At 46.5% G+C, this 26933-nt stretch overlaps 1 protein-coding gene across 2 annotated transcripts in view; it reads left to right on the forward strand.

The window, feature by feature from the left end:
* qars1 (glutaminyl-tRNA synthetase 1) overlaps window positions 1-26933 on the forward strand; it is a 106773-nt gene that overhangs the window by 56220 nt on the left and 23620 nt on the right. Inside the window, exons 14-21 of one of the 2 annotated variants that reach the window (XM_068052214.1) lie at window positions 379-509; window positions 6110-6202; window positions 10068-10205; window positions 16533-16620; window positions 22952-23095; window positions 24625-24729; window positions 25101-25193; window positions 25528-25655. In XM_068052214.1, coding sequence (XP_067908315.1) covers window positions 379-509; window positions 6110-6202; window positions 10068-10205; window positions 16533-16620; window positions 22952-23095; window positions 24625-24729; window positions 25101-25193; window positions 25528-25655 — 920 coding nt within the window. The remainder of the gene's footprint in view (window positions 1-378; window positions 510-6109; window positions 6203-10067; window positions 10206-16532; window positions 16621-22951; window positions 23096-24624; window positions 24730-25100; window positions 25194-25527; window positions 25656-26933) is intronic. The other variant, XM_068052215.1, reaches the window with a different exon arrangement.

The raw sequence follows: 26933 nt of genomic DNA on the forward strand, positions 1-26933 counted from the left end.
ATGGTCAAGGGCAACCTCTCTTTTCAACACTACAGTGTCTTCCCTAATCAGTATCGCCTACCTCCTTTTTTTCCTTTCCTATGTTTTCTGAATACTCTGTTGTTGCAGACTGCTCCATCTAGTGAGAGTTATCGTGCTGGTAATTGTACAATTCTGCTGGAACCATGGCATCAATCTCAAGGTCCCACATTCAGTGTTGGTGCCTGAAAATGGTCATCCATTACTGCCCTCCACCATTAGGTGTCTGTTACTGTTATCCATTGTGTTACAGTCTGTTAAAATAGCACTGATTCACTCCTTTGCTGGATTAAACTTTAACTCTGGTTTTAGCAAATCTGCTTCAGACTAAGCGCCTCTGTTTCTCTGCCTATCTCTCAGGAAATGCGGAAAGGGATGTTTGCAGAGGGGGAGGTAACACTTCGCATGAAGCTGAATATGGAGGATGGCAAGATGGATCCAGTGGCTTACAGAATCAAATACACACCGCACCATCGGACTGGGGATACCTGGTAACAGCACTGCGACAGCTTGTGTTTACTGTCAGTACAATGTGTGAGGGGAGAATTTGACCAGTGTGTATTCAGGCTGAAGTTTTCAGGCTTGGTGCATCTCACTTTTTCTTCACACAATGTCAACAGTTGAAGGGTGTGTTATTTGTGTGTCAGCTATTCAAACGCAGACTGGCACCAGCAGGGATCTCTGAGAGTGGTTTGAGCTGTGAGAAATCTCTGGCTTTCCTGTTTCTGCCCAGTTCAGTTCCCCCAAATCTTCCTTTGCCCCCCGGGGACTATGGAGGTTAAATTTGGTGAGGTTTGGCCTGGTTCCTGTTCCCTCTGCCTTGCAGTGCATTGTTGTCCTGCCTTGTGCAGACAGACATCCAGTGACACTGGGTCCTTGACGTTGAGTCTGTTCTGTGGAATTTACCCAGCCTGCGGTGCCCGTCTTTCTCCACTCATCTTGATGGCCGGCACGGACACGATGGGCCAAAGGGCCTGTTTCTGTGCTGTATAACTCTATGACTCTATCTCCTGCAGGCTGCGTGTTCCAGGGTACAGGCCAGTGGGTGCTGACCCCTTGCTGGGCTCTGGACCCGTGGGTACTGGTCTTCAGTCTAGAGGATTTGTCTGTTAATTTCTGTCGGCACACGTGATTTGCAGCATCTGCATTAGGAAGTTGTTTGAGCATGGAGTGGTTTGCCACAGTTAGTGGTTAAGGCAGAGACCACTGCATCTGTTAAGAGAAAATTGTATAAATATTTGCAGCAGAGGCAGATGCAGGGCTATCAGGAGAGATTGATACTATCTAGGCCCTAAACTCAATTCCATTCATAAATCTCTCTGCGCCTCTATCTCTTCCTCTCTTGCTTTAAGATGCTCCTTTAGAACCTATCTTTATGACCAGGCTTTTAGTCACCTGTCCCTAAAATCTCTTGAATTGGCTTTGTGTCAAATACTTGCCCTTGTGAAGTGCCTTGGGATGTTTCACTATGTTATAGATGCTATAGAAACTCAATTTGTTATCCCAGTGTAAGCCAGGATAGGGAGCAATGCCTGTTTGAGAGGAAGGATGTCATAGTCAAGCCCATCCCGCCCTTGTCCAGCATCCACACGCACATTCCTGCTGTGATACGATCTATATTAATGACGTGGATGAAGGGATCAAGTGTATTGTAACCAGATGTACAAACAATGCAAAAATAGGTAGGAAAGCAAGTAGTGAGGAGGTCACAAAGTGTCTGCAAAAATTTGGCAGATGGCGTAGAAAGTTTAAAATAGAATCAGAGAAAGTTTAAGGCACAGAAAGAGGCCACTTGGCCAATCGTGTCTGTGCTAGCCGATAAACGATCCACCTATTCCTGAATGGAGGGATGTGACCAGTGGTGTTCCGCAGGGATCAGTGCTGGGACCTTTGCTGTTTGTAGTATATATAAATGATTTGGAGGAAAATGTAGCTCGTCTGATTAGTAAGTTTGCGGACGACACAAAGGTTGGTGGAGTTGCGGATAATGATGAGGATTGTCAGAGGATACAGCAGGATATAGATCAGTTGGAGACTTGGGCGGAGAAATGGCAGATGGAGTTTAATCCGGACAAATGTGAGGTAATGCATTTTGGAAGGTCTAATGCAGGTGGGAGGTATACAGTAAATGGCAGAACCCTTAGGAGTATTGACAGGCAGAGAGATCTGGGTGTACAGGTCCACAGGTCACAAAATGGCAACGCAGGTGGATAAGGTAGTCAAGAAGGCATACGGCATGCTTGCCTTCATCGGTCGGGGCATAGAGTATAAAAATTGACAAGTCATGCTGCAGCTGTACAGAACCTTAGTTAGGCCACACTTAGAATATTGCGTGCAGTTCTGGTCGCCACACTACCAGAAGGACGTGGAGGCTTTGGAGAGGGTACAGAAGAGGTTTACCAGGATGTTGCCTGGTCTGGAGGGCATTAGCTATGAGGAGAGGTTGGATAAACTTGCTTTGTTTTCACTGGAACGACGGAGGTGGAGGGGCGACATGATAGAGGTTTACAAAGTTATGAGTGGCATGGACAGAGTGGATAGTCAGAAGCTTTTTCCCAGGGTGGAAGAGTCAGTTACTAGGGGACATAGGTTTAAGGTGCGAGGGGCAAAGTTTAGAAGGGATGTGCGAGGCAAGTTCTTTACACAGAGGGTGGTGAGTGCCTGGAACTTGCTGCCAGGGGAGGTGGTGGAAGCAGATACGATAGCGACGTTTAAGAGACATCTTGACAAATATATGAATAGGAAGGGAATAGAGGGATATGGGCCCCGGAAGTGCAGAAGGTTTTAGTTTAGGCAGGCATCAAGATCGGCGCAGGCTTGGAGGGCCGAATGGCCTGTTCCTGTGTTGTACTGTTCTTTGTTATTCTAATCCCACCTTCCAGCATTTTGTCCATAGCCCTGCAGATTACGGCACCTGAGGTGCCTATCCAGACTCCTTCTGAATGAGTTGAGGGTCTCTGCCGTAACTACCCTTTCAGGCAGTGAGTTGCAGACCCCCACCACCTTTTTCACCCAATCTCCCATCTAATTTTTCTACCAATCACTTTAAATCTGTGCCCCTTCGTCACTGACCTCTCTGCTAAGGTGAATAGACCTTTCACTTCCATTCCATCCAGGCCCCTTAAAATTTTGTGCATTTCCTCTCAGCCTTTTCTGTTCCAAGGAGAACAACCCCAGCCTATCCAATCTTTCCTCATAGCTGCATTTTTCCAGTCCCGGCAACATCCTTGTAAATCTCCTCTGTACCCACTCTAGTGCAATTACATCCTTCCTGTAATGAGGTGACCAGAACTGCACTTAATATTCAAGTTGTGGCCTAACCAATGAGTTTTACAGTTCCAGCATAACCTCCCTGCTCTCATTCTATGCCTCGGCTAATAAAGGAAAGGATTCCATATGCCTTCTTAACCACCTTATCGACCTGTCCTGCTACCTTCAGGGATCTGTGGACATTCATTCCAAAGTCCCTCACTTCCTCTACACTTCTCAGTATTTTCCCATTTATCGTGTATTCCTTTGCCTTGCCTGATCTCCCCAAATGCATCACCTCACATTTCTCCAAGTTGAATTCCATTTGCCACTTTTCCGCCCATCTGACCAGACCATCAATATCTTCCTGCAGCCTACAGTTATCCTCCTCGCTATCTTCCACACGGCCAATCTTTGTGTGTCTGCAAATTTCCTGATCATTCCTCCTACATTTACATCCAAACCGTTAATATATACCACAAAAAGGGGACTCCGTACTGTACCCTACGGAACGCCACTGGAAACAGTCCTCCAGTCGCAAAAACACCTGTCAACAATTACCCTTTGTTTCCTCCCACTGAGCCAATTTTATATCCACCTTGCTGCATTTCCCTGGATCCCATGGGATTTTATGTTTTTAACCAGTCTGCTATGTGGGACCTTGTCAAAAGCCTTGCTAAAATCCATGTAGACCACATCAACTGCACTACCCTCATCTATCTTGCTTGGTACTTCTTCAAAAAATTCGATCAAGTTGATCAAACAAGATCTTCCCACAGTGGTGCAGTGGTTAGCACCGCAGCCTCACAGCTCCAGCTGCACGGGTTCAGTTCTGGGTACTACCTGTGCGGAGTTTGCAAGTTCTGCCTGTGACTGCGTGGGTTTCCGCTGAGTGCTCCGGTTTCCTCCCACAGCCAAAGACTTGCAGGTTGATAGGTAAATTGGCCATTGTAAATTGCCCCTAGTGTAGGTAGGTGGTAGGAAAATGGTGGGGATGTGGTAACGAATATGGGGTTAATGTAGGATTAGTATAAATGGGTAGTTATTGGTCAGCACAGACTTGGTGGGCTGAAGGGCCTGTTTCAGTGCTGTATCTCTAAATAAAATAAATAAATCCATGCTGACTATCCTTGATTAACCTGTGCCTTTCTAAGTGACAGTTTATCCTGTCTCTCAGAATAAATTCCAGTAATTTGCGCACTACTGAGGTTAGACTGACTGGCCTGTAATTATTCGGTCTATCCCTCGCTCACTTTTTAAACAAAGGTACAATGTTAGCAGTCCTCCAATCCTCCGGCACCACACCTGTATCCAGATGATCAGACCTTCTGCTATTTCCTCTCTTGCTTCTTTTAACAGCCTGGAGTACATTTCATCCGGCCCTGGTGATTTATCAACTTTCAAGGCTGCTAATCTCATTAATACTTGCTCTCTCCCTATGTTTATCACATCCAATACTTGACACTCCTCCTCCTTAACTACAATATCAGCATCGTCCCGCTCTTTTGTGAAGACAGACGCAAAGTATTCATGAAGAACCATACCGACATCTTCCGCCCCTACACTTAGGTTACCTTTTGGTCTTTTATGGGCCCTAGTTTAGTTTAGTTTAGAGATACAGCACTGAAACAGGCCCTTCGGCCCACCGAGTCTGTGCCGACCATCAACCACCCATTTATACTAATCCTACACTAATCCCATATTCCTACCACATCCCCACCTGTCCCTATATTTCCCTACCACCTACCTATACTAGGGGCAATTTATAATTGCCAATTTACCTATCAACCTGCAAGTCTTTGGCTGTGGGAGGAAACCGGAGCACCCGGAGGAAACCCACGCAGATACAGGGAGAACTTGCAAACTCCACACAGGCAGTACCCAGAATTGAACCCGGGTCGCTGGAGCTGTGAGGCTGCAGTGCTAACTACTGCGCCACTGTGCCGCCTTAGTTATCCTCTTACTCTTAATGTTTTTGATAAAAATCTTTGGGTTCACTTTGATTTTGCTTGCCGATATTCTTTCATGCCCTCTCTTTGCTTTCCTAATTTCCTTTTTGATTTCACCCCTCCACTTTCTATCCTCTCGGCTTTCTGTAGTATTGAGTTCTCTGTGTCGGACATAAGCTTTCCTTTTCTGCCTTATCTTACTCTGTAGGCTCCTTGACATCCATGGGGCTCTAGATTTGGCCGCCTCACCTTTTTTCTTTGTGGGAACATGTTTACTCTGAACCCCTTGAATCTCCCCTTTGAATGCCTCCCACTGCTCTGACACTGATTTACTCAGTATAATGTGTGAAATTATGAGCTTTTTCACTTTGGCAGGAAGAATAGAAAAGCAGAACATTATTTAAATGGAGAGACACAGCAAAATACTGTGGTACAGAGGGATTTGGGTGTTCTTTACATGAATCTCAAAAAGACAGCATGCAGGTACAGCAAGTAATTAGGAAGGCAAATGGAATGTTGGTCTTTGTTGCAAGGAGGATGGAGTATAAAAGGATGGAAGTCCTGCTACAAAGCTGTTGCTGTGAGTCTGGCACATTGTGAGCACCTGTCAATCCTCACATGTCCACACTGCATTCAGCCATGCCTTAGGTTGTCCTAACCTGACACACTCCATTTTCCCTTCCTGCTTAGCATTCACTGCTCTGTCCTCTGTTCTGATGTAACAAGCATTGAGGCATCTTGCTGCCTGCAAATGGTAGAAAGGTCAGTTGTTGCTGCTTCTTTGCAGATTACATTCTGAAGCCATGGCTGACTGCTCCATGTTGTTGCTCTACCTTGTGACAGACTCAGTGTGCTCTGAATTCACTCTGTTTTTAACCTGTGTGTTTTTTAAGGTGTATCTATCCCACGTATGACTACACCCACTGTTTATGTGACTCCATTGAGCACATCACACACTCACTCTGTACCAAAGAATTCCAGGCTCGGTAAGTCAGAGTTTCGAGAAAACGTCTTCCTCTCACAGGTTGCTGCACACGTGCAGCAGACTCCTTGGGAATGCTGCTGATTGGGACCCCTTTAAAAGGTGCTTGCTTGGTATCTATTGGATAGGGGGTGGGGGACAATGGTGAGGGTTCAAGGGTGTCTGGTGAAGTGGCATCAATTTAAAATCATCACCAAGAGAGTGGTTTGGAAAAATGTCTTTGCAGAGAAGGTTGATGGAACACTGGTTTACCACAGGGACTGGTTAAGGCAGGGGCCATTACACTTTTAAGGGAAAAACTGGATAAATATTTGAGCAGAGGAACATACAGGGCTATGGGGAGACACCGGGTCAGTGGGATTACTTTGGGATTGATACAGGGTTATGGGGAGAGAGTGGGGTCAGTGGGATTAATTTGGGATTGATACAGGGGTATGGGGAGAGAACAGGCCAGTGGGATTAGTTTGGGACTGATACAGGGCTATGGGGAGAGAACAGGCCAGTGGGATTAGTTTGGGATTGATACAGGGCTATGAAGAGAGTGCAGGGCAGTGGGATTAATTTGGGATTGATGTAGGGCTATGGGGAGAGAACGGGGCAGTTAGTTTGGGATTGATACAGGGCTGGGGGCAGAGAGCAGGGTAGTGGGTTTAGTTTGGGATTGATACAGGAATGAGGGAGGGTGAGATTAGTTTGGGATGACTTTAACTAAGAGCTGGCACAGACACAATGAGTTAAATGGGGTCTCGTTCAGTGCTATTAACTTTTATGGTTCAAAAATATATCAAACTTTTGCTGTGTCCCTGGGGCACTGGCACATTTCTGTGAGGAATGGCTGATCACCTCCAACTTCCTGCCTCTGAGTTTAACCCAGTTCAGTTGCACGTTTCTGCTTCTACTGGTGCATGTAACTTCAAATGTCCAGTCTTAACATGAAATTGGTTGTTTAAATGTTCTGTTGAAGGTATAAGATGGGATACACCATCAACAATAATTATCATGTATTTGTGGGGGCTTGCTGTACGCAAATTGACTGCTGCATTTCCTACGTTGTAGCAGTGACTACACTTGTAAAGTGCTTTGGGGCATCCTGAAGTTCTGAAAGGTGCTATATAAATGCAAGCGAGTCTTAATTTTTTAACTGATCTGTTTGGAAGCTGTGAGGCAGGACTGTGAGAGACATCAGTGCTCAGTGGTTTGAGAGATTTGGCCTTTTTATTGTCCTTTTACCTACAGCAAAAGCAACCCAGAAGTCATGAGTTCCGAACACATCACTGCAAGTTATCAAATTGAATCCAATCAATCTTTAATTTCTTGACCAATGCCAGAAAAATGACCATGAAAGCTGCTGGATTGGTGCAAAACCCCAACTGAATGGCTAATGTCCTTGAGCGAAGGAACCTGCCACCCTGACCCAGTCCCAATGCCCTCAGTGCAACTTGGAAGGACAATAAGTGCCACTTTAGTCAACCGCATTCCAAAGACAATAAAATCAGCCGCATCTTGGGGGAGGCGACCAGGGTTTTGTGCGTGATATTGGGTTATGTCGGGGAGAGTTCATACAGGAACTAGCAACGGTTTGGGTGCCCAAGGATTGAGAGAAAGAAAATGGTGAATGGTGAAAGTACGTAAGGACCTGTCAGTGTGTCAAGAGGAAAGGCAGCTGAATGTTTCCAGTGGAACCCTGCACCACTTCTGTCTTTCTCTCAGCTGGTGGACCTGCTGAGAATCTCCAGCATCTGCTGTTGAGTTGAGGCCAGTGTTATGGCCAGTTGAGGAGGGGGTCACAGGCTCCCCACTTACCCCTTCCTCGTATTGGACTGCAATAGGGTTTATTCCTTTTAAACAGTGGTTGTGCTTAATACATCTGTGAGTGTTTTACCTTTATCCTTTACTGTGATTGTGAAAGACCAATCGGACAGGTTTTCTTGAGTTTAAACAAGAAAGAGGTAAGTTTATTACATCTAACACTCTGACCCTGATTTTAAAAATACGCTACACATTCACACGAGAATCTCACACGCCCAAATAGATTACAGAAGAAAAAACAGATTTAGTGGTTGGGTTAAAGTCCAGAATAAATGGAACTTAAGTACACAGTCTATGAAGTGGATGATTCAGTAGTCTGGCTGGAGTTATACTCTTGAAGTCCTTGGTTGGTCAAAGTGCACTTTGTGGCTGTCCTGCTTTGCTCAGGGTTTTCCTAAGGCTGCGTTTGCTGACAACACAACCACTAGGTGGCGCTGCAGTCACACATGCACAAATGTAGCCTGTGCCATTAAAACGTCACAGTCTGTGACGTTCAGGCAGCTGCCAGGACTAAAGATGGCGCTGCTCAAATAATCACAAAGGCAACATAAACACATGGTAGCGCACAATGACTGGAGAAAGCGAGCGGGCCGGGGGGGGGGGAAGAGAGCGAGCGGGCTGGGGAGGGAGAGAGCGAGCGGGCCGGGGAGGGAGAGAGTGGAGGGAGGAGGAGAGCGCTCCCATCCCCCCCCCCCCCCCCCCCCGCGCTACGCGATGACATCATCTGTGCATGTGCCAACCAGTCCTGGCAATGCGGCACGCAGCGCATGCGCAGAGAGCAGGAGCTCGTCTGCACCTGTGCGCAGATTGGTGCAGTCCGATGACGTCAGCTGCCTGCTGCGTTGTTAAGAATCACTTTGTTTTCTTAAAGGCCGAATTGTAGTTGACTCTCTTCCCCTGGTCACTGGCTGTAGCAGTCTGTTGACTTGGAGGGTCCCAAGTCACAGACGGTTTTGAAACTTGATGTTTTCTGGGGAGAGAGAAAGGGAGCACACAGCTTTCTCTGCTGCTGCAGTCACAGTTACTCCTTGTCATCTTTGAGTGTAACAAAGCTCCTGTTTTTGCAAAGATGGACAGACAATCACATGCTTTTCTCAATCTCCTTTGTTTTTAATGAGAAGCAAGGTTCAGAATTGGCTCCACGGGTTCCAGGATGCCCATATCTACACTCTGAGGGGTTTGCTCTTTCAAAGTCAATGTGTCAGGATGGCCTTGACTGCCATGTTAATGAAGCAATCCTAGGTAATTCAGTTACTTAGAGCAAGCCATTGTTCTGAGCCCAGGGCTTCTCAGACTTCTGTCTGCAGTTCAATCTCCTGATATTTCAAATGCAAATTGCAGTGGCCATCTTGGCTGATAGTTTTTAAAAAGTTACTGCGGGATTTTTTCCATTAAAAGTCTAATGTAAGCTTCCAACCATTGAAATTAATATTTCTCATTTGGCATATGAGATTTTCTTGACACTAGGAATGGAGACTTGTTCTGAACATATTGGGATGAGATGACTTCTGTCTCTCTGCTGCCTAAGAATGACAGCTTGTTCTGTGTCTGGGTTATTCCTACTCTGCATGGAGCAATTTGCCAATGCTGTTTACAGTGAAAAGGAATCAAGATTGAGGGATTGTCACATTTATGTCAGTGTGGTCAGGGACCTCAGTCTCCGAGTCATTGTACTATTTAATCCACTGTGATTCATGTCTGCAGTTTTTAGACAGGATCAATGGATGAAAAACCTCTCACTCTGGCAGTAGGGAAGAAATCTGTGACCATGGTCATTTCTTTTAAAATGATTTGGAGAGGATTTTTTTTTTATAAGTAACATTTGCTGCCGTGTCCAAGATCTCCTGCTTGGCTCAGTCTAATGTGGTACTAAGCTGTACTGACCAGGACCGTCCCAGGTTTGATACCCGGTCAGTTGCTGAGTTATCTGATCTTTGATGCAGTGACACTGATGTAATCTCTCTAAGCAATCCCCAGATAAGGAGGGGAAAATCAGCCAGAGAATAAGGTGTGTGTGAGAGGGTTTGAAATGGTGACTTTTTGCACTATGTTTCCTGCAGGCGCTCATCCTATTACTGGTTGTGTAATGCTCTGGACGTTTACTGCCCTGTGCAGTGGGAATATGGACGGTTGAATCTGCACTATACAGTGGTATCAAAGAGAAAGATCATCAAACTGGTGGAGACAGGTATCGTGAGGTAACAGACTATTATATAATTTGGTTCTTTGTTCTCTGCGGTTGAGAATGTTTTATAAAGTACCATGGAACCTGGGCTCTGTCTTCAATTAAACCCCAAAGAATGATGCTTAATCGATAGCTCATTGGTGCATTAATATGTGGGTCTGCATTGGCAGCTGATACTGGGTCAATTGTTAATTTTAAATCTGAGACTGATAGTTTTTCCATTACCAATGATATTAAGGGATATGGGGCAAAAGACAGGTATATGGAGTTAGGTCACAGATAAGGGTACAGTAACATAATGGTAATGTTACTGGACTAGTGATCCGGAGGCCTGGTCTAATGATTTGAGACATGAGTTTAAATGCCACCTTGGCACTGGGTAATTTAAATTCAACTAATTTAATAAACCTGGAATAATAAACTAGTATCAGTAATGGTGACCATGAAACTACCGAGTTGTTGTAAAAATCCATCTGGTTCACCAATGTCCTTTAGGGAAGGAAATCTGCCATTCTTACTTGGTCTAGTGATTCCAGACACACGGCAATGTGGTTGACTCTTAATGGTCTTCTGTAATGGCCTAACAAAACACTCAGTTCTTTCAAAACTAGTACACAAAACTGTAATAAAAATAAAACCAACTGGACCACCCTGCATCGACCCAGGCACCGGATACTACAAAGGCACACCCAGGCCTGTCGGCCCGGCAAAGTTCTCTCCTCCAACATATGAGGATTTATGCCAAAATTGGGAGAGCTGTCCCACAAACTGGTCAAGCAACAGCCTGACATAGTCGTACCCACTGAATGATACCATACAGCCAATGTCCCAGACTCCTCTATCACCATTCCTGGGTGTGTCCTGTCCCACTGGCAGAACAGACCCACCAGAGGTGACAGCACAGTGGTGTACAGTCAGGAGGGAGTGGCCCTGGCCTGGGAGTCCTTAACGTTGAAATCTTATGGTATCTGGTGAAACTTGGGTAAGGAAACCTCTTGCTGATTACAACCTACCACCCTCCCTCAGCTGATGAATCAGTACTCCTTAATGTTGAACACCACTTGGACGAAGGACTGAGGGATAGCAAGGGCACCGAATACTCTAAGAGGAAGAAATTCAATACCCATTACCAAGAGTGGCTCGGCAGGACCACTACTAATCGAGTTGGCTGAGACCTGAAGGACATAGCAACCAAACTAGGCAGGTGGTGAGAGAAATCAACACGTCCTCCTCAATCTACTTGCCTACTCATCTCAGAGGCATCTATCCATGGCCGCATTGATAGGAATGTTTGCAGCACAGTCCTTGTGGAGACAAAGTCCTGTCTTCACAGTCAGGATACCCACATCATGTGTTGCACTACCACTGTGCTAAGTGGGACGGATTCAGACAGATATAGCAGCTCAAAACTGGGCGTCCATGAGGTGCTGTGGACCAGCAGCAGCAACAGAATTGTATTGAATCACCATCTGTAACCTCATGGCCTGACATATTCCTCACTCAGCCATTACCATCAAGCCAGGGGATCAACCCTGGTTCAATGAGGATTGTCGAAGAGCATGTCAGGAGCAGCGCTAGGCATACCTAAAAATGAGGTGCCAACCTGATGAAGCTACAAGGCTGGACTACAAGAACGCTAAACAGCGGAAGCAGCTCCTGTAGATAAAGCGATCCCACAATCAACGGATCAGATCAAAGCTGTACACTTGTGCCACACCCAGTCGTAAATGGTGATGGACAATTAAACAAATAACGGGAGGAGGAGGCTCCAAAAAAATCCCCATCCTCAATGATGTTGGAGCTCAGCACTTCAGTGCATAAGACAAAACTAAAATGTTTGCAACCATCTTTATCCAGAATTGCTGAGTAGATGATCCAGTTGGCCTCCTCTGGAGGTCCCCACCATCAGAGATGTCAACAAGAAATGCTGGAACCACTCAGCAGGTCTGGCAGCATCTGTGGAAAGAGAAGCAGAGTTAACGTTTCGGGTCAGTGACCCTTCTTCGGAACTAGCAAATGTTAGAAATGTCAAAGGTTATAAGCAAGTGAGCCGGGGTGGGGCAAGAGATAACAAAGGAGACGGTGTAGATTGGACAAGGCCACATAGCTGACCAAGAGGTCATGGAGCAAATGCAAACAATATGTTAATGGTGTGTTGAAAGACAAAGCATTAGTACAGATAGGGTGTTAACGGACTGAAGATTGAGCAGCAGCAAGTCTCCTGTCAGCATTCCGAAGGGATCGTTCCCTCCGTGACACCCTGGTCCACTCCTCCATTACCCCCACCACCTTGTCCCCGTCCCATGGCACCTTCCCCTGCAATCACAGGAGGTGTAATACCTGCCCATTTACCTTCTCTCTCCTCACTATCCCAGGCCCCAAACACTCCTTTCAGGTGAAGCAGCGATTTACTTGTACTTCTTTCAATGTAGTATACTGTATTCGCTGCTCACAATGTGGTCTCATCTACATTAGGAAGACCAAAAACAGATTGGGTGACCGCTTTGCGGAACACCTCCGCTCAGTCCGCAAGCAGGACCCTGAGCTTTCGGTTGCTTTCCATTTCAACACTCTCCCCTGCTCTCATGCTCACATCTCTGTCCTGGGATTGCTGCAGTGTTCCAGTGAACATCAACGCAAGCTCGAGGAACAGCATCTCATTTTCCGATTAGGCACACTACAGCCTGCCAGACTGAACATTGAGTTCAATAATTTCAGAGCATGACTGGCCCCCCATTTTACTTTTATTTTTGAATTTTCTTTTTTTTACATTTTTTACAATCTTTTTTCTTTTGTTTATTTCATTTCATTGTAGTTTGTTCAGTTTGCTTACCCACTGTTTTTTTTCATGTTTGTACTTGCTGCTGCTCAATCTTCAGTCCGTTAACACCCTATCTGTACTAATGCTTTGTCTTTCAACACACCATTAACATATTGTTTGCCTTTGCTCCATGACCTCTTGGTCAGCTATGTGGCCTTGTCCAATCTACACCTTCTCCTTTGTTATCTCTTGCCCCACCCCAGGCTCACTTGCTTATAACCTTTGACATTTCTAATATTTGCTAGTTCCGAAGAAGGGTCACTGACCCGAAACGTTAACTCTGCTTCTCTTTCCACAGATGCTGCCAGACCTGCTGAGTGGTTCCAGCATTTCTTGTTTTTATTTCAGATTTTCCAGCATCCGCAGTATTTTGCTTTTATATCAGAGATGTCAATCTTCAGATAATTCACTCCAAGTCCTGCAGACTCCCACCTGCCAAGAATCAGGCATATCAATTTTGTCATATGAACATTGATTTTAAACTGTTGCTGGAGTGAGGAAATGACTTGTTAAACAGATCAGCCGTGGCTGGAAGAACACATTTACATATTAACAGACCGTGCTTGTGAAGAAAAAGGACCATTCCCTTACACGTTCAACCCACAATGGACTTTGATCACTAGACATTGAAGGTGAGGAAGCTCACATTCCAGGATGACTGCTAAGATGGCCGAATCCACAAACAAATGTGGTCAAACCAGCTAGTCACATGACTAACCTGCTGGGCAATCTGAGTTTTTTTGAATTGTACAGGCAGCTTGAGAGAGAGAGACTGTTTCGCTCCTGGACTGAGAAGACCTCTCCTCTCTGCTCCCATCTCTTTCTTTCAAGCCTCTGGATCCACTGAAGATACGTGAACCTCGAGAGAAAAGTCTTCTACATCGAACAAGGTTCAAAAAGAATACTGGGCCCCATTGAAAAACAGGCCCGACCTACAATCAAGGACTCTACAGCGAGCTCAAAGAACAGTAACCAAAAACCATCTTCAGATATTGACTCAAACATTTCCACTTTATTCCTTCTGCTCTTTTCTGTTTCTATCTGCACGTGTGTTTATCACATATACATGCTAGCGTGGGCACGTCATGCATCGGTAGACGTTAACTGAATTAGAGTTTTAAGTTTAATAAATTTCAACCTTTTTTAAACTAATAAAACCTGTTTGGGCTGGTTTCTTTGCCTTATAATTGGAAAGCAGTGAACAAGGATTCTCCAAGTGGGAACTAAAAACACGGTGTGTTTAAAATTAAACCCTGTTACGGTGAGACCAGGTGAAGGCTGAGAGGGAACCCTAGACCCCTTCTCACATAGTTGTAACAATATCAAGAAATGACTGAATACACTCGATATGGAAAGGCTTTGAACCAACATCTCAGCTGTAGTACTGAAGACTTGTGCTCCAGAACTAGCTGTACACCTAGCCTAGCTGTTCCAGGACATCTATGACACTGGCATCTACCCAGCAAAGTGGCAAATTCTCCAGGTATGTCCTGTCCACAAAAAGCAGGACAAATCCAATCCAGCCAATTACTGCCCCATCAGTCTACTCATACCTTCCATCACTTTTCTGATGATTGTCGTCGACAGTGCTACCAAGAGCCACTTACTCAACAATAATCTGCTCACCGATGCTCAGTTTGGGTTCCACCAGGGCCACTTGGCTCCTGACCTCATTACATCCTTGGTCCAAACATGAACAAAAGAGCTGAATTCCAGAGGCGAGATGTGAGTGGCTGCCGTTGACATCATTTGACTGAATGTGGCACCAAGGAGCCCTTGTAACATTGAAGTCAGTGGGATTCAGAGGAAAGCTCTCCTCTGGTTGAAGTCATACTTAGAGGGTTGTGAGTTTTTGGAATTCTGTACCCCAGAGGGCTGTGGAAGCTCAGTGATTGAGTATGTTTAAAGCAGAGATTGACAGATTTCTAAATACCATTGACATAAAAGGATATGAGGATAGTGTGGAAAAAAGGCATTGAAGTGGATGATCAGCCGTGATCTGATTGAATGGCAGAGCAGGCTCACACCTGCTTCTATGTTCCTATACCTACTACAATGGAAGATGGTTGTGGTTGTTGGAGGCCAATCATCTCAGCCTCAGGACATCACTGCAGGAGTTCCTCAGGGTAATGTCCTAGACCCAACCATCTTCAGCTGCATCATCAATGATCTTCGCTCCAACATAAGGTCAGAAGTGGCAACGTTCATGGATGATTACAGAGCCCAGTTCCATTCGCAATGCCTCAGATACTAAAGCAGTCCGTGCCCACATGCATCAAGACCTGGACAACATTTAGGCTTGGGCTGCTAAGTGGCAAGTAAAATTTGCCCTGTACAAGTGCCAGGCAATGACCATCTCCAACAAGAGAGTTCAACCACCTTCCCTTGACATGCATCGACATTACCATCAACATCCTGGGGTCACTCATCAACCGTAAATGTAACTGGACCAGCCGCATAAATATTGTGACTACAAGAGCAGGTCGGAGGCTGGGTATTTTATGGTGAGTAACTCGTCTCCTGACTCCCTTGCACCATGTACAAGGCAGAATACATTCCACTTGCCTGGATGAGTACATGCCCAACAATATTCAAGAAGCTCAACAGCATCCAGAACAAAGCAACCCGCTTGATTGCCACCCCATCCATCACCTTCAACATTCACTTCCTCCACTCCCGGCACACTCTGGCGGCAGTGTGTAAAGGTGTGCAAAGGAAACCCGACCGAGCCCGAATGTCGGACTTCCGGCTCCAGGATGACTCTGTCTGAACCCGACCCCAATGGGATCCAGCGACATGTGTTGGGTTCGGGTGGGTCATGTTGGGCTTCCAGCTCCGGCATTCGGACTGGTGTCTGATTTCCTTTGCACACATTTAGCAGTGTGTAGCATCTACAAGAGGCATTGCAGCCAATCACCAAGGCTCCTTAGACAGCACCTTCCAAACCTTTGATAGCTGCGACCTAGAAAGATAGATAGGACAGCAAGCACCTGGGACCTCCACCACCTGCAATCTCCCTGCCAAGTCACACACCATCCTAACTTGAAACTATATCGTCATTCCTTCACAGTCGTTGAGTCAAAATCCTGAAACATCCCCCCCTAACAGCACTGTGGGTGTACCTACACCACTTGGACTGCAGTGGTTTAAGAAGGTGGCTCACCACCACCTTCTCCAGGACTATTATGGATGGGCAACAAATGCTGGTTTGCTAGCGACGCCCACATCCCATGAAGAGAAAAAATTTGCAGGGCTATGGAGAAAAGGCAGGAGAGTGGGACAAGGTGAGGTGCACTTGCAGAGAGCCAGCACAGGCACGACGGTCAAATGGCCTTCAGTCCTGTAACCATTCTATGAATGAATTTTTAAAAAACATGATTTTGTTGAGTGGCGGAATGGGCTGGAGGGACTGAATGCCGTATGCCTGTTCCTGTTGGTTGCGTCCATGTATTTGTTGGGTTCTTGTCCACTTGGTTTTTCGGATTTGTGTTGGCTTATTTCTTCTCCCTTCTACTGCAGGGACTGGGATGATCCCCGTTTGTTTACACTGACTGCCCTTCGCAGGAGAGGGTTCTCCCCCGAGGCAATCAATAACTTCTGTGCTAAGGTGAGGTGTTCCATGTGTCAGTGATCACCCTGTCTGTTTACCCCTTTATGACAGTGGATTACAGGTGCTGTTTTTATGCGCTCAAAGCTGATTATAATTGAGGCCATGGAGTGGCAAAGTGTTCAGGGCCAGTCAGTGAGGCCAGGGAGTGGCAAGGGCCGAGGGCCAGTCAATGAGGCCAGGGAGTGGCAAGGGCCAGTCAGTGAGGCGAGTGCAAAGCAAGTGGCGTAGTGGTGTTGTCACTGGACTAGTAACCCAGAGTTATGGGTTCAAATCCAACCACGGCAGAAGGTGGAATTTGAATTCAATTAATAAAGATCTGGAATTAAAATGCTAGTCTAATGATGGCCATGAAACCATTGTCGATTGTTGTAAAAACCTGTCTGGTTCACTAATGTCCTTTAGAGAAGGAAATCTGCTGTCCTTACCTGTTCTGGTCTACATGTGACTCCAGACCCACAGCAATATGGTTGACTCTTACATACCCTCTGAAATGGCCTAGCAAGACACTCAGTTGTACCTAACCGCTACAAAGTCAATAAGGAATGAAACCGGATGAACCACCCGACATCGACCTCGGCACCGGAAACGACAACGGCAAACCCAGCCCTGTCGACCCTGCAAAGTCCTCCTTACTAACATCTGGGGGCTTGTGCCAAAGTTAGGAGAGCTGTCCCACAGACTAGTCAAGCAACAGCCTGACATATTCATACTCACGGAATCATACCTTCCAGACAATGTCCCAGACACTGCCTTCACCATCCCCGGGTATGTCCTTTTCCACTGGCAGGACAGACCTAGCAGAGGTGGCAGCACAGTGGTATAAAGTCGGGAGGAGGTTACCCTGGGAGTCTTCAACATCGACTCTGGATCCCATGAAGTCACATGGCATCAGGTCAAACATGGGCAAGGAAACCTCCTGCTGATTACCACCTACCGCCCTCCCTCAGCTGATGAATCAGTACTCCTCCATGTTGAACACCACTTGGAGCAAGCAATGAGGGTGGCAAGGGCACAGAATGAACTCTGGGTGGGGGACTTCCACGTTCAACACCAAGGGTGGCTCGGTAGCACCACTACCGACCAAGCTGGCCGAGTCCTAAAGGACATAGCTGCTAGACTGGGTCTGCGGCGGGTGGCGACGGAACCAACAAGAGGGGAAAATATACTTGACCTCGTCCTCACCGATCTGCCTGCCGCAGATGCATCTGCCCATGACAGTATTTGTGGAGACGAAGTCCTGTCTTCACATTGAGGATGTCCTCCATCGTGTTGTGTGGCCCTATCACTGTGCCAAATGGGATTGTTTTCAAACAGCGCTAGCAATGCAAAACTGGGCATTTGTGAGGCGCTGTGGGCCATCAGCAGCAGCAGAATTGTACTCGACCATAATCTGTAACCTCATGGCCTGGCATATTCCCCACTCTACAATTACCAACAAGCCGGGGGACCAACCCTGGTTCAATGAAGAGTGCAGGAGGGCATGCCAGGAGCAACACCGGGCATACCTCAAAATGAGCTGTCAACCTGGTGAAGCCACAACACAGGACTACTTGCATGCCAAACAGCGTAAGCCCGTGCAATAGAGAGAGCTAAGCGATCCCATAACCAACGGATCAGATCTAAGCTCTGCAGTTCTGCCACATCCAGTTGTGAATGATGGTGGACAATTAAACAAATAACTGGAGGAGGTGGCTCCACAAATATCCCCATCCTCAATGATGGAGCACAGCACATCAGTGCAAAAGATAAGGCTGAAGCATTTGCAACAATCTTCAGCCAGAAGTGCCAAGTGGATCTATCTCTGCCTCCTCCTGAAGTCCCCAGCATCACAGATGCCAGTCTTCAGCCAATTCGATTCACTCCGCGTGATATCAAAAAACGACTGAAGGCACTGGATACTGCAAAGGCTATGGGCTCTGACAACATTTCAGCAGTAGTACTGAAGACCTGTGCTCCAGAACTTGCTGCACCCCCAGCCAAGCTGTTCCAGTACAGCTACAACACTGGCACCTACCTAGCAATGTGGAATATTGCCCAGTTATGTTTTGTGCACAAAAAGCAGGACAAGTCCAACCCGGCCAATTACCGTCCCATCAGTCTACTCTCGATCATCAATAAAGTGAGTGGAAGGGCCATTCAGCTCCAGATCTCATTACAGCCTTGGTTCAAACATGGACAAAAGAACTGAACTCCAAAGGCGAGGTGAAAGTGACTGCCCATGGCATCAAGGAGCCCTAGCAAAATTGGAATCGATGGTTGGAGTCGTACCTCGCGCAGAGGAAGGTGTTTGTGGTTGTTGGAGGTCAATCATTTCAGCTCCAGGACATCACTGCAGGACTTCCTCAGGGTAGTGTCCTAGCCCCAACCATCATCAGCAGCTTCATCAATGACCTTCCTTCAATCATAAGGTCAGAAGTGGGGATGTTCACTGGTGATTGCACAATGTTCAGCACCATTCGCGACTCCTCAGATACTGAAGCAGTTCGTGTAGAAATGCAGCAAGACTTGGACAATATCCAGGCTTGGGCTAAAAAGTGGCAAGTAACATTCGCACCATACAAGTTACCAGGCAATGACTATCTCCAACAAGAGAGAATCTAACCATCTCTTCATGACATTCAATGGCATTACAATCGCTGAATCCCCCACTGTCAACACCCTAGGGGCTACTATTGTCCAGAAACTGAACTGGAGTAGCCATATAAATACCGTGGCTACAAGAGCAGGTCAGAGGCTAGGGATCCTGCGGCGAGTAACTCACCTCCTGACTCCCCAAAGCCTGTTCTCCATCTATAAGGCGCATGTCAGGAGTGTGATGGAATACTCTCCACTTGCCTGGATGGCTGCAGCTTCAACAACACTCAAGAAACAAAGCAGCCCGCTTGATTGGCACCCCATTCACAAACATTCACTCCCTCCACCACCGACACACAGTGGCAGCAGTGTGTACCATCTGCAAGATGCACTGCAGCAACGCACCAAGGCTCCTTAGAGTTTGCAAGTTCTCCCTGTGTCTGCGTGGGTTTTCTCCGGGTGCTCCGGTTTCCTCCCACAAGCCAAAAGACTTGCAGGTTGATAGGTAAATTGGCCATTATAAATTGTCACTCGTATAGGTAGGTGGTAGGGAAAGATAGGGACAGGTGGGGATGTTTGGTAGGAATATGGGATTAGTGTAGGATTAGTATAAATGGGTGGTTGATGTTCGGCACAGACTCGGTGGGCCGAAGGGCCTGTTTCAGTGCTGTATCTCTAATCTAATCTAATCTAATCTAAAACCCGCAACCGCTACCACTTAGAAGGACGAGCAGCAAATGCATGGGAACATCACCACCTTCAAGTTCCCCTCCAAGTCACTCACCATCCTGACTTGGAACTATATCGCCGTACCTTCACTGTCGCTGGGTCAAAATCCTGGAACTTCCTTCCTAACAGCACTGTAGGTGTAGCTACCTCCCATGGACTGCAGCGGTTCAAACCAACAACCAATCAGAAAATGCCAACAGACAAAAACTAATTTTTTTTTTTATTCATTCATGGGATGTGGGCGTCACTGGCCAGGCCAGCATTTGCAGCTCACCACCACCTTCTCAAGGGCAATTATGGATGGGCAATAAATGCTGGCCTAGCCAGCGATGCCCACATCCCAGGAATGAATAAAATAAAAAAAGGCTCCACCCACCAAGTCAAACCAACAACCAATCAGAAAATGCCAACAGACAAAAACTAATATTTTTTTTATTCATTCATGGGATGTGGGCATCACTGGCTAGGCCAGCATTTATTGCCCATCCATAATTGCCCTTGAGAATTTTTTTAAAAATTCATTCTTGAGATGTGGGTGTCCGGGATCTCACTATCTGCTGCTCAGTCCGGGATCACTCGGTCAGCTCCTCGGCCTGGTGAATCACTCGGTCCGCTGCTCGATCTTGGTTCACTCGGCCCGGGATCACTTGGTCAGCTCCTTGATCTGGGATCACTCTGCCCGGGATCACTTGGTCCGCTCCTTGATCTGGGATCACTCTGCCCGGGATCACTTGGTCCGCTCCTTGATCTGGGATCACTCTGCCCGGGATCACTTGGTCCGCTCCTTGATCTGGGATCACTCTGCCTGGGATCACTTGGTCCGCTCCTTGATCTGGGATCACTCTGCCCGGGATCACTTGGTCAGCTCCTTGATCTGGGATCACTCGGCCCGGGATCACTTGGTCCGCTCCTTGATATGGGATCACTCGGCCCGGCATCACTTGGTCCGCTCCTTGATCTGGGATCACTCGGCCCGGGATCACTTGGTCCGCTCCTCGGCCCTTAAATCGGTATCCTCTGGCTCTCGACACTTCTGCCTATGGGAACAGTTTTTCCTTATCTACTCTGTGCAAACCCTTCATGATGTTGAACATCTCTATCAAATCACCTCTCAACCTTCTCTATCAGAATAGCTCCAACTTCTCCAATCTATCCACATAACTGAAGCCCCTCTTACCCAGAACCATTCTCGTGAATCTTTTCTGCACTCTCTCCAATGCCTCACGTCCTTCCTAAAGTGTTGTGCCCAGAATTGGACACACCACTCCAGTTGAGGTCGAACCAGGATTTTATAAAGGTTCATCATAACTTCCTGGTTTTTGTATTCTCTGCCTCTATTTATAAAGCCCAGAATCTCGTGTGCCTTTTTAACCATTTTCTCAACCTGCCCTGCAGCCTTCAATGGTTTATTAATATACCCACAGGTCCCTCTGCTCCTGCAACCCCTTTCGAATTGTATCCTTTATTTTATATTGCCTCTCCTCGTTCTTCCTACCATGTTAAATTTCATCTGTCATGTGTCTGTCCTTTTCACCAGCCTGTCTATGTCCTCTTGCAGTCTATCACTGTCCTGCCCACAGACACAATACTTCCAAGTTTTGTGTCATCTGCAAATTTTGATATTGTGCTCTGCACACCCATCATCATTAATATAGATCAAGAAAAGCAGTAGTCCTAATCCTGACCCCTGGGGAACCCAGCTATATACCTTCCTCCTGTCTGAAAAATAGCCATTCACCGCTACTGTCTTGTTTCCTGATACTCAGCCAACTTTGTATGCATGTTGCCACTGTCCCTTTTATTCCACTGTCTTTTCATACTCTCTTTTTGCTTCTCTTATTTCTTTTTTCACTTCCCCGCTGAACATTCTATATTCAGCCTGGGTCTCAATTGTATTATCAATCTGACATCTGTTATACACACTCCTCTTCTGCCTCATCTTGCTGTCATCACTGTCAGCATTCAGAGAGCTCTGACTTTGTTTGTCCTACCTTTCCCCCTCGTGGGAATGTACCTCGACCATACCTGAACTATGTCCTCTTTAAAGACAGCCCATAATTCCGTTATAGTTTTACCTGCCAACCTTTGATTCCAGTTTATCTGTGCCAAATCCGTTCTCATCCCGTTGAAATTGGCTCTCCCTCAGGAATTATTTTTTACTCTATATTGCTCCTTTTCCATAGTTAACGTTATGACGCTATGATCACTGTCCCGTAAATGTCCCCTCCCACTGACGCATTATCCACTTGTCTCACCTCATTCCTTAGAACCAGATCCAGCAATGCCTTCTTCCTCATTGGGCTGGAAATATACTGATCAAGAAAATTGTCCTGAGCACATTTGAGAAAATCTTTCCCTCTCTCTACCTATAACTATTCCAGTTTATATGAGGATAATTAAACTCCCCCATTATAACTACACTGTAGTGTCTGTACCTCTCTAATTTCCTTGTAAATTTGTTCCTCTATATCTTTCCAACTAGTTGGTGGACGATAGAATACACCCAGTACCGTAATGTTACCTCTATTGTTTCTTATTTATAACCAAATAGATTCTGTCTTTGACCCTTCTAGGACATCCTTTCTCTCTCCAGCACTGTAATATCCTTCATCAGTACTGCCAGCCCTCCTCCTTTCTTTCCGTCACTATCTTTCCTGAACACTTTGTATCCAGGAATATTCAGTATCCAGTCCTGTCCTTTTTGGAGGCAGGTCTGTGTTATCGCCACAACATCATGTTCCCATGTGGCTGTCTGCGCCACACTCTGTTCATTCGCATACATGTACTGTAAACCTAGTTTTGACCTTATTGGGTTCGCTCTTACTCTGATCCTACCTAATACTCTAGTGCTATCTGTCCGTCCCAGCTCATGGCTACAGTACGGGGTCAGCTCGCGGCCGCAGTACGGGGTCAGCTCGCGGCCGCAGTACAAGGTCACCTCATGGTCGAGTTATGGGGTCAGCTCACTGTCTTCAGATGACATGTCAGTAGATGGTTTCAGTTATTTTCTCTCTCCTTCCCACAGGTCGGAGTAACAGTTGCCCAGACAACAACGGAACCTCATCTTCTTGAGTCCTGTGTACGAGATGTTCTCAATGAGACTGCACCCCGGGCAATGGCTATTCTCGAGCCACTTAAAGTTACCATTACAAACTTCCCATCTGACCAGGTAATATCTCCATGTCACTTTGTCTGGCAGTCTGCAACATGTATGTCTGTAAGCAATAAAATAAAAGAAAAATACTGAGGATGCTGGAAATCTGAAATAAAAACAAAGTGCTGGAAATACTCAGGTCTGGCAGCATCTGTGGAGAGAGAAACAGAGTTAACATTTCAGGTCTGTGATGAAAGGTCACATCTATTCTGATAAAAGGTCACAAACCTGAAAAGTTAACTCTTTCTCTCTCCATAGATGCTGCCAGACCTGCTCAGTATTTCTGTTTTTATTTCAGTCTGTAAGCATTGCTCTTTATTAAAAAAAAGCCAGCAAACATGCAAAGTACTGAATGGCCTTGAAGTTGTATTACATTGCACATACAGGTGTTGGGTGTGGCTTAGTTGATAACACACTGTCGCCTCAGTCAGAAATTTGCAGTTTTGAGCACCACACAGGCGTCAGTACATTATCTAGGTTGACGTTCACAATGCAGTACTGAGGGAGTGCTGCACTGTCGGAGGGGCAGTACTGAGGGAGTGCTGCACTGTCGGAGGGCCAGTACTGAGGGAGTGCTGTACTGTCGGAGGGGCAGCACAGCACTGTCGGAGGGGCAGCACTGAGGGAGAGGGAGTGTTGCACTGTCGATGATGCGTTCCTTTGGATGACAAGTGAAACCAAGGCCCTAAGGAGGGAACTTGAATCAGTTGCATTGAATGATGGCCGCTAACAAGACAATCTTTCACAGCTGGGCTTTTCTCTCTCTTCCTCGTTTCTGGGGGTGATGTTGCATTGCAGGATGATGTCACTTGTGCTGACGTTGGCCACAAAGGTACAGATCTGGAAGCTGGGGTCACATCACAGCTTTGCATCATCTTATGCAGCACTGCATCATGCAGTTCACACGCATCCCTGCACCCCAGTGGTGGCTTTAGCACCCAGATAAAGGAGGGAAGACGGGAAACATAATCAGCCAAGTTGTCTGCACCTGAGGCAGCGCTTTGGGGAAGCCTGGGTGAGACTGGAGTATGGGTGGGATAGTGCTGGTCAGCAGTAAACTATGAACTCAACTGAAATTAGGAACCAAACCATACAAGAGGTATGTGTGATTTTATACATACCTCAGATTTTTCCCAGTGTTTGCTGAGTTTTTTTGACAGATGGGAATGGTGAAACATGAATGCTGTGCCTGCAGCAGGGTCCACATTCCCCAGTGATGTGTGTCTGCCCCTCACTTAACACCTCCATGGGCTTGTGGTTCCACCTTTACTCCTGCCCATGCTGAAAATGTGTCGATTGGAATTTCGGGAAGCATAAATTGAAGATAAAGGTGGCTTTGGGGGTGTGCAGGATTTGGGGAGCGTGTGGAGGGCAGGTGTTGAGCATGTGTGTGGCGGGCGGTGCGTGTGTGCACGGCGGGGGGGGTGGGTCAGTGAGCGTGTGCACAGTTGGGCGGAGGGGGTATTGAGCATGTGTGTGGAGAGGTATTTGAGAAGATGAACATTGTGCCCTCTACCCTGATCAAGCCATCTGTTTTCCTACAGCCACTTGAAGTCTCTGTTCCAAACTTCCCAGCAGATGAAAGTAAGGGGTTCCACACAGTGCCGATCACCTCCACCATCTATATCGAACAGTCTGATTTCCGGGAGGTAAGGCTCTCAATGTTCACAGTATTTCAGTTCCTTGGTGCTTTGCCTGTTACTGACTCAGCCTCAGGTTCGGTCTGGGGATCGGGACTGGTAGTCATCTTCGACTGTGGATGGGTGTTTTGCTGTGAGACTCATGGATGAGACTGCGTTCTCCCTATCCTGTGCTGCAGCAGTGAGTGCCCCAGTGAATCCTCCATATGACAAACACACCTTCCAGCAGCACTTTACAAACAATGGCCTGAGTTGCCTGTACTCATAGGACCTGGGCCCCCAGGGGGTCCCATCAACCCAGTGCTCACTGTTATTGTTGCCCTGATCCCTTCTTTTCGCTGTGTACCACTGATGCTGATGTACATTTGCTTTGTGTGCAGGTGATGGAGAAGGGCTATAAACGACTGACCCCTGAGCAATCGGTCGGACTCCGACATGCTGGCTTCGTCATCTCGGTGCAAAGGGTTAACAAGGTAAGTGTCCATTGCCAGTGGAAGCAACAAGCAGCAACTAAAAGCACAATTCCCTGATCAAGAGCTAAAACTGTCCTCCTGAAAACTATTCTTGTCTGTTCATTTGCTCCCATGTTCCAGCCCTCACTGTCCTGAATGGGCTGCAGATCCGCTGTAATCAGCTGTATTTATGCTGTGTCTTATCCGCACACCTCACACACTGCCTTCCCTTGGATGTGCAGTGACTGATGTGTGGGAGAATCACACTGTGTGACAATTGGAGTGTGGCCTGGTCCTGAGGCCAGAATTCAGTCAACAGAAAATGTTTCACTTGATTGTATTTTGCACTTTACAGAATAAGAACGGGAAAGTGGTCGAGTTGGAGGCAACTTGTCGGAAATCAGACACAGCTGAGAAACCAAAGGCTTTTATTCACTGGGTGTCAAATCCTCTCATCTGTGAACTACGGCTTTATGAGAGACTGTAAGTTATACCTGAGAGACTGCATGTTGTGCCCTGGACTGTGTAAGTTGCGCCTGGGAGAGTAAGTTCCACCCCAGAGTGTGTACCTTGTGCTCCAGAGTGTGTACATTGCACCCAGGAGAGTAAGTTGCACACTAAAAACTGTAAGTCTAATGTATGGACGACAGAGTGAGGTCATTCAGTGTTGGCCATTACTATGAAATATTGAAAGGTAGAAACAGAGTGAGGTCATTCAGCCCTTTAAGCCTGCTCCATATTGTCAGATCATGGCTGACCTGCATCTCTGCTCTACCTCCCCAACTTTGCTATATATCTCTTGATACCCTTAACAACAAAGATCTATGATTTTTAAAAATTCCAATTGGCCCCCAGCATCTAGAGCCTTTAGGGATAGAGTGTTCCAGTTTTTTTTATTCTTTCATTGGATGTAGGCCGCTGGCTAGGCCAGCATTTATTACCCATCCCTAATTGCCCTTTGATTTCCACTACCGTTTCCTGACATCACCCCTAAATGGCCTAGCTCTAATGTTAAGGTTATGCCTCCTTATTCTAGACGCCCCACCAGTTTTTCTATTTGCTCAATCAACTCCTTTAATCATCTTCGCACCTCAATTCGAAGAACCCTCCATCTTCCCTACTCAGTGGAATACAATATAGTCTATGCAACCCATCCTTGCAATTTAACCCTTTTACGCACAGTATCATTATGAAGAACATTATTGCTTTTACATTGTAGACTCTGGATTCAATGTTTTTACAAATCGAGTGGATAGGAAAGACCTATTTATCTTAGCAGAGAGGTCAACAACCAGGAGGCAGAGGTTTAATGTCATTGATAGAAGGATGAGAGGAGAGTTGAGAAACGTTTTCACTCAGAGGATGGGTGGGGGTCTGGAGTTCACTGACAGAAAGGCTGGAGAGGCAGAAACCCACATCGTATTTAGGCTAGCTGAATGGGCAGGCAAGCGGCAGAGGGAATTTAATATAGAGAAGAGTGAGGTGATTTTGGCATTTTAGCAGAAGGCGAGGGAGAGGCAATATATACCTAATGGCACAGTTCTAAAGAGTGTGCAGGAACAAAGGGACCTGGGGGTTCATGTGCATAGATCTTTTGAAGGTGGCAGGACACATTGAGAGAGTGGTCCTGCTCCTAATTCGTATGTTTGTATGTTCGTATGATTTTGGACTTCATAAATACAGGTAATTGAGTACAAAAGCAGGGAAGTTATGCTGAACCTTTATAAAGCTCTGGTTAGGCCACACCTAGAGTATTTGCAT

Source organism: Heterodontus francisci, chromosome 19, assembly GCF_036365525.1.
Source record: "Heterodontus francisci isolate sHetFra1 chromosome 19, sHetFra1.hap1, whole genome shotgun sequence".
NCBI lineage: Eukaryota > Metazoa > Chordata > Chondrichthyes > Heterodontiformes > Heterodontidae > Heterodontus > Heterodontus francisci.